Source organism: Myotis nattereri (genome assembly GCF_964212035.1).
Source record: "Myotis nattereri genome assembly, chromosome: 12".
NCBI classification, from domain to species: domain Eukaryota; kingdom Metazoa; phylum Chordata; class Mammalia; order Chiroptera; family Vespertilionidae; genus Myotis; species Myotis nattereri.
This window is the reverse complement of record NC_138087.1, coordinates 56,749,512-56,756,999: the sequence shown is the minus strand read 5'-3', so window position 1 is coordinate 56,756,999 and position 7,488 is coordinate 56,749,512. Positions and strand designations below refer to the sequence as shown.

The following is a 7,488-nucleotide window of genomic DNA, read 5'->3' as shown; positions in this document are numbered from 1 at the left end:
GTCTGTAATGCCTACTCTCAAGCCCAAAATGCAGGTCATTTCAGGCCATATTCCTCTGCTCAGAAACTCAAGGGACACTTCTGGGGTTGCCTGCTCAGCACTGTTCCTTCCGAAGCTGCCCGCCCTGCCTTCTGCTGACAGCGCAGCCCTGTTACCATTTGGCACAGCTTCTGGCCACAGGTGATGGATCTAAAGTGGGAACCGGACCTGAGCTGGGCCAGTAAGTCCCTTCCCCAGGTCTCCTCCAGGTAAAGCAATGTAGTCAGCCACAGAACAGAAAAATGAAGCCGGTCAAGGACAGCTGTTCCTGAAGGCCAGCAGCACCCTGAGCCTTCCCTGCGGGGGGTGCAGGCCTTCCTTGGAAAATCCACTCCTCCAATAAATCACCCTTTTTGTCAGGGTTGGTTCAAGTTCAGATCTCCTCACTTGGAACCAAAAGGTTCCTGATTAATCCAGAAACCTTACTGTTCCCCCACCCCCAGCCCCGACTCCCCCTCCAGACCAAGACAGCCTGTGAGATTTGGCCCCTGCGCCTTTCCAGGGCGCCTTTCATTACCCGCCTCCTCTAATCGGACAATAGCATGCCTCTTAGGTAGGAAACTGTTAGGGAAAATATCTTGACTCACCATGGGGGCAGGGGAGAGAGATTCTGGAAACAAGGCTAAAGAGAGACAGGACAACCGTTGGTTAGAAAGGACTAGAAATTGGGGAGGGGAAGGAGAGAGAAAGCTGAGAGAGGACGGAAGCCAGCTCTAACACATCACTTCTCTATTCACTTCACCCCCTCCTTCACTTCACCCCCTCCTGCAGAAGGTCCCTAAAAACCTTCAGTGACCTTTACTATACAAGCAAAAGTCTTGTGGATTTGGGTGGAAATGAAAGAAAGAGACAAATACTTTTTGGATTTAGGGGGAGGCCAAAGTGGGGACAGAAGAAGTAAACCACACGGTGCAGAGGGAAAATATGCTCCCTGCACAAGCAGGACCGTGGAGCCGCAGGTGATCACCAGCTCCCGGAAAATCACAGGAGCGTCGGAACGGCACAGGAATGGGAAGTGTGGGTTATCCCCTCTAGATCTCGCTGGCCATCATCACCCTTGCTGACATCTAGGTTATCTAAGTAACAGGAAACATTTTCTCCTGTAGAGCCATATATCTCAAAGGTCCTGAAGGCAAAGGTAGAAATCCTAGAAAGCAAGACCAGTAACACCATGCTCACCTACCTCACAAAATAAATTCCATGCTCACAGCTTTGGAATGGAGTGAAATTGGAGAAGCTGCCCGCCTGCGGAGCTATTAGCTTGGCCGTCTTTGCTCTCAAGGTCATGGCTGCTCTCTTGCTCCGGTCCACCAGCCTGTTACTGGAGAGTTCTGGCACATGGGGAGTTAGGGCTCTGAGCCAAGAGGAAACACATTTGCTTTTTCTCCGTCTGAATCCCAATGGAACAGACCCAGGGCAGTATTTTTCAAACTTGGAAATTATAGAGACACCTTTTAAGACATGGTGTTGACTTCGATTGTTTTTATAAAGCAAATTACCTAAATATGTTCAAACTAGATATAAACACATGCTTACATCCTTCATGTAAAAGCCAAATAAATTTATAAATTAAATGCAAACAAAATGACAAAACCAATAGAAAACATATTAGCAACACTGATTTAATGGGACAAATGAGCTTTTGCTGAAAAATAAATTGCAGCACACTGTGTGAGCATAGCACCAACTGCTCCCGGGCACATTCCTTTGAATTCCGCCCGCCTGGTGTGATGACTCAATTATCACACTGCTTTTCCTTACTTAAACTACTGTGACAGCTTCATTTATTCAGCAGGACATGATGTCACTTGGCCCTCACTCAGCTCTAACACATCACTTCTCTATTCAATCCACCTTTGCTTTTTTCTCAGGAGCCTTTGACAGTCACGGGGCCCCCCAGATAACACACACAAATCAAACGGTGATTGAGTGCTGATGCTCATTAAACGCTAGTCTTAGTGCTTTGCAGGCATAATCTCATTTAGATCTCACAGGGACTCTAGGGCAGGAACAATTATTGCTGCCCTTTTGCAACTAGACACTGGCACCGAAGATGAGTGCCATCCTGGGTCACACAGCTGGAATGATAGAGAAGGAATTTGATGCTAGAGCACACCCTCTTACCACTTCCTTTAACTGCCTCATCAGAAGCAGCTGGATTCAGATCACCCAGAATATGCCAATTTAATTTATTTTAGGTTACCTTAAAATTAAAACACAATTTTTTAATGTATACATTTGCACACCTCTGAGTTTCATCGAGTGATGAGATTTGAACTTGAATAGACAGAGGCTATAAGCCCAGTCTGGGCACCTCTGGCCCAGGCAATGTGAGAGGTGGAAACCCTTACTGCGCTGAGGCCCAGGCAAGCCAACAACATGGAAGAAGCAGACACAAAGCTCTCCCCAGTTGCTCATCGCCCATATCCCCCCTGACCACTGCATCTGGAGCATTCAAGCCTCCAAGATCTGACAGAAGGATTCTGCCAGCATCCAAAGGCAAGATAGAAGATGCTCACCCTTCTGGGGGAAATGCCAGCCCTGGATATGATAGTCACTGCTTAGAAATGACCAGGCGCAAATGCTATCAACAATAGGTCAGAAAAAAAAAATATGATGTAGTATATTCACAGAGTGGAATATTATTCAGCAGTGAGAATGGAAAAAACTACAACTACATGTGACCATATTAATGAATCTAAAAAACATGTAGAGTGAAAGAAGCCAGACATAAAAGAGGGTGTATTGTAAGATTCCTTAATAAGTTTAAAAAGAAGCAAAACTAATTTTTAGACATCAGAACAGTGGTTACCCTGGGTGGGGAAGGTGGTGTGAGGAGGGCTTCTGGGTGCTAGTAATGTTCTGGCTCTTGATCTGAGCAGTGTTTACAGGCCTGTGATTACTACATAAAAATTTTTGAACCCTAGCCTGTTTTGCTCAGTGGCTAGACCAGCCGTGGGCAAACTACAGCCCGTGGGCCGGATCCGGCCCGTTTGAAATGAATAAAACTAAAATAAAAAATAAAAAAGACCGTACCCTTTTATGTAATGATGTTTACTTTGAATTTATATTAGTTCACACAAACACTCCATCCATACTTTTGTTCCGGCCCTCCGGTCCAGTTTAAGAACCCATTGTGGCCCTCGAGTCAAAAAGTTTGCCCACCCCTGGGCTAGAGCATCAGCCTGTGGACCAAAGGGTCCTGTGTTCAATTCTGGTCCAGGGCATATCTTGGTTGCATATCTTGGTTGCAGGCTACTCCCTGGCCCAGTTCCTGGTTGGGGCTCGTGCAGGAGGCAACCAGTTGATGGGTTTCTCTCACATAGATGTTTCTCTCTCTCTTTCCCCTCTCTCTTCCACTCTCCCTAAATATCAATGGAAAATTACCCTTGGGTGAGGATTAACAACAGAAAAAAATTTCTTTGAGCTGTACACTTATGATGTGTGATTATATGTGCATAGTAACACATATACATATCACACACATATGTATATTTTATATATTATGCTAGTGGCCCGGTGCACAGATTCGTGCACATTGAAAGGAAATTAATTAGAAAGTGGCCAGTGGGATGGGACTGGGTGCGACGGGGCCGGACATGCCCAAGAGCCAACCTCCTGCAGTCCCTCCCCGGCCAGCTGCACCTGGGGCAGCGCTGTGGCTCGAAGGGCATCTGCGGTCACTGCAGCTCGGCAGTAAACCAGATTCGGAGCCAACAGTGCCCCAGCAACAACATAACCCATGATCGAAGGTGGAATCACACAGCCAAGGAATTGGGCTCACTCCTCTCTGGTACTGGGGTGTGTCACCCGAGAACCGCCACCATCCAGTCACCACAGCTCGGCAGCTCCTGCATTGAGCATCTACCCTCTGGTGGTCAGTGCGCTTCATACCTACCAGACGGTCAGATGGTCGGACGGTCATTTAGCCTTTTATATATAGATATACACATATATATAGATATATACATATTTCTATAAAAATCATAAACTAGTATGTATATAAAGAAATCACACATCATTTATTATATACTTCCATAAAATATGCCTTTTCCTGGACAGTAAAAAACATCCATTAGAGTCTATGAAGATTCTGCAGCATAAAGACAAACAGCACACAACAAGCTGAGACTGAACATGCTTTGGGAAAAGGTTTTCTGCAGGAAACAGAAGTAAATGCCAAATCTCATCTGCATCTGCTCTAGTCTCGAGAAAAATTAGTAAAACCTCATTTCCACGAGACAAGAGATTTTACAGATAAATGAATGAGACAATGGGCTGAAAAGAAAAAAAGAAAAGGTGGGGAAAGAAGGAGGGAGGAGAGATGGAGGGAAAATTCTAGGATGGAGGTAGTGTCAAATTTAACTCCTTCCCTCTCCCAGTTTCTTGCTGCAAATAACCTCTCCACCTCAATAGGGGAGAATCCTCATACCATCTTCCCCACAACCCATCCCCACCAAGGGTAACCACATGCCAAGCATGTTTTATAGTGTTTATAGAATCTTGAATAAAAATAAGAGAGTTTAGAAAATGATCTGGTACAAACGAATGTTGGTCCCTACCAGCTCAAAGACGCTAGGATTCCTAGAACTCATGCTAATTCTAGTAGCTAACACTTGCCAAATGCTTTCTATGGGCCAGACACTGTGTAAGCACTTTATGTGGTTTACCTCACATAATCATGTAATAACACTATGTGGTAGGTGCTATAATTATCCTGCTATACAAATGAAGAAACTCAGGCAGAGAGGCTAAGTATGTCCAAGGTCAGACATCTGTGATTATAGAGCCAGAATTCAAATACAGACCGTCTAACTCTGGGACACTAGAGAAGAAGTGATGAAAGTACCACCAAGATTTGATATTTAATTTCCCATGAGAATTTTCTCTCCCCACCCATTAAATGATGCTCCTGTATTTCTTACCAAGCATACCAAGAACATAAAACACAAAAGTCTAGTTGTTGTTTTTTTATTTCTCTGGCTTATAAATTTGTGAAAATTAAACTAAAAATATTCTCTCATGTTATTTGATTCTTTAAAATAAAATAACAAATTTAAAAGCAAGTTTCTCTGGAACCAACGTTCCTTTTGTATAATCTGGTTTACATTCAGAATTTGAAATGGGATATAAAATAGAACATGTTCAATGTATGCACTGTCAGGTCATTTCTTTCAAGATTCTATAACTAAGTGCTGTAAAACATGTGCTTGATGTGTAGAACTGAATTTCCATGAGGCTCAGTCATATAAAATTGGACTGATGGAGTAGACATTTGTTACAATGATCCTGCCAAGTAGCTAGGGAGCCAATTTTGACCTTGAATGTCATGTTAAATGTTGTTTATCTGTTTTTAATATTTTATAGGAAAACTGCCAATGAGAACCTTGTTTGCAAATGACTTGTAGGTTTAAATGAACCTAATTCCTTTAAACATTATCTATTTGAAAATAATGTGCCAAATAAACATGAATCCTTGGGTTTTATCAATTGAAAACGATATTACTCAAAAATAGGTGTGTTAGGAAGTATCTCATGATGTTTTGTTCGCCAGAAAGCCTAACTTTTTTTTTTTACTTCTGTGGTTTATTTTTATTTTCTTTCCTGTCTCCCCCAGCCCTCAGAAATGCCACCATATAGAGCCCAGTAGCAGTTAGCTCAGGCTCCAATCTTCCCCTTGGGTAAGAAAGGGTGGAGAGAAGGGAGTCACTCCTGGGTCTCCATGCTTTCCTCCTCCTCTCCTTGAGGTGGTTCTTCTGTATTCTCCTCCTCTTCCTCCCCTTCCTTCTTCTCTGGCGGCTTCTCATAAGCCTTTTCTGAAGGTGTCACTATCACTCCATCCCAGGTAGATATTTCAGAAGCAAGATAGCTGGCATCACCCTCTTGGCCAAGGATCTTCCTAAAGCCACCGTGTGAGAGGATTCGGACCAGAGTCTGAGCTGTGTAGCAGACCATGTCCTGCTGTTCCAAAGTCATGACCATGTGTACTCCGAAGTTGCCACTCTCACAGGGGTCTGTGATACCCATTGACCCTGGCAAGAACAGTCCTGCAGCCAGAATCTGCAAGCAACGCCTGTATGCCACACAGAGCGCCAAAGGCTGTCTGGTGGGGTTGTTCATCAAAACATAGTGCCCGAGTAGGTCAAGGATCCAGGGTGTGAGGGGCTCAAAGCCAGGAACACGAATCCTCAGGTCCTTCAGAAGTCTGATGAGAACTTTAACTGTGGACTGAGAAACATATTCTTCAAACCAGTGGGCATGGCGGATGGCTGCTAAGGCACTCTGCAACACCTTGATGTCCAAATGGAGTTCTGGATCCAGTTTTCGGAGATTGGGTGGCACTGTTGTAATGAGAATCTTCACTGTAGCATCAGAAGAACTGATCTCAAAGCCAGTTTCATTGGTCAGCATGGTCAAAACTTCAGAAAGATCCTGTGCTCTTAGGCTTTCCACGACTTTGTTCCCGAGGGCAGCAGCAGCTTCCAACGTTGGCAAAATCTTTAGGATTACCACCAGGCCAGCCACATTGTGTCCTGTAGTCATTGTTCCCTTTTTATATGATCCAACCTGTCACACTTCTTCAACATGCACTTCGAATGTCCCTGGAGCCACAATCAAACTGTCAATCACATTGCTTATTTTTGTCACCAGAGAAAGGATAGAGGCCTGTTCAGCAGAATTAGGAGCAAGGTCCTGATTTCTTTTCAGCAATGCCTCACTGAAGGAAGATTCATCAGGTGCTGGCTTAACCCGAGGGAAGGCCATTTCACACAAATAGAAATCAAATGGGATGTGGGGCACAAAGGGCCTGAACCCTCCTCCCGGGCCTCCCTGGGAACCAAAGCGCCGGCCACGACCTCGGCCTCTGTCGCCCCTCATGGCGCCCTAGATCCTGAACCAAGCCTTGTTGGGGTCCAACCCCAGCAGGTCCAGGGGTTTCCGAAGGTTGGACGGAGGCAGTGTTCAGTTGATCAGCAGCCTAGCCAGGTTCTGTAGGAAGGATCTCCAGCCAGGTTCTGTGTGTTATTGTCTTATTACATCTGTATTTATACCAGTTGATTTTAATCCTATCAATCTCTATTCCAAAGGTTAGGGCGTTTCTTATCTCCATTCCAGGGAGTAAAGATTATGTAGCTTAAGCGTGATTGTTCGTAAAGTGATTAACTACCGCCTGGCACTTAGTTAAGGGGTCTTATTCCCTCCCTAACTTCAGGGAAAAATTCCCTACCTGGGGAAACAACCTTTCTCAGAGAGGTAACCTTGGTTAAAACACATAGAGCCAAGAAGGGGAGCAAACATATTAAGAACAGTATGCCATATACACCAGCTCCCTTGAAACATATGCTGTGCAGATGTTTCTTCCCTGCAGCGACTGTGTCAAGCAGCAAGGATGGACCGGCTTCTGGCAAATCCTAACATTTTAAAACATATTTTCAATAAGACTGTACT

At 44.6% G+C, this 7,488-nt stretch overlaps 1 protein-coding gene across 1 annotated transcript; it reads right to left on the bottom strand.

Annotated features, from left to right (window-relative positions):
- Positions 1–5,717: 5,717 nt before the first annotated feature.
- On the bottom strand, positions 5,718–6,918 carry LOC308528269 (interleukin enhancer-binding factor 2-like; the record flags this gene model as incomplete). Its single annotated transcript, XM_081103835.1, is given in 2 exon segments — positions 5,718–6,609; positions 6,613–6,918. Coding segments are annotated over 2 exon segments (1,170 nt in total). The 3' UTR covers positions 5,718–5,745.
- Between the last annotated feature and the right edge of the window lie 570 nt (positions 6,919–7,488).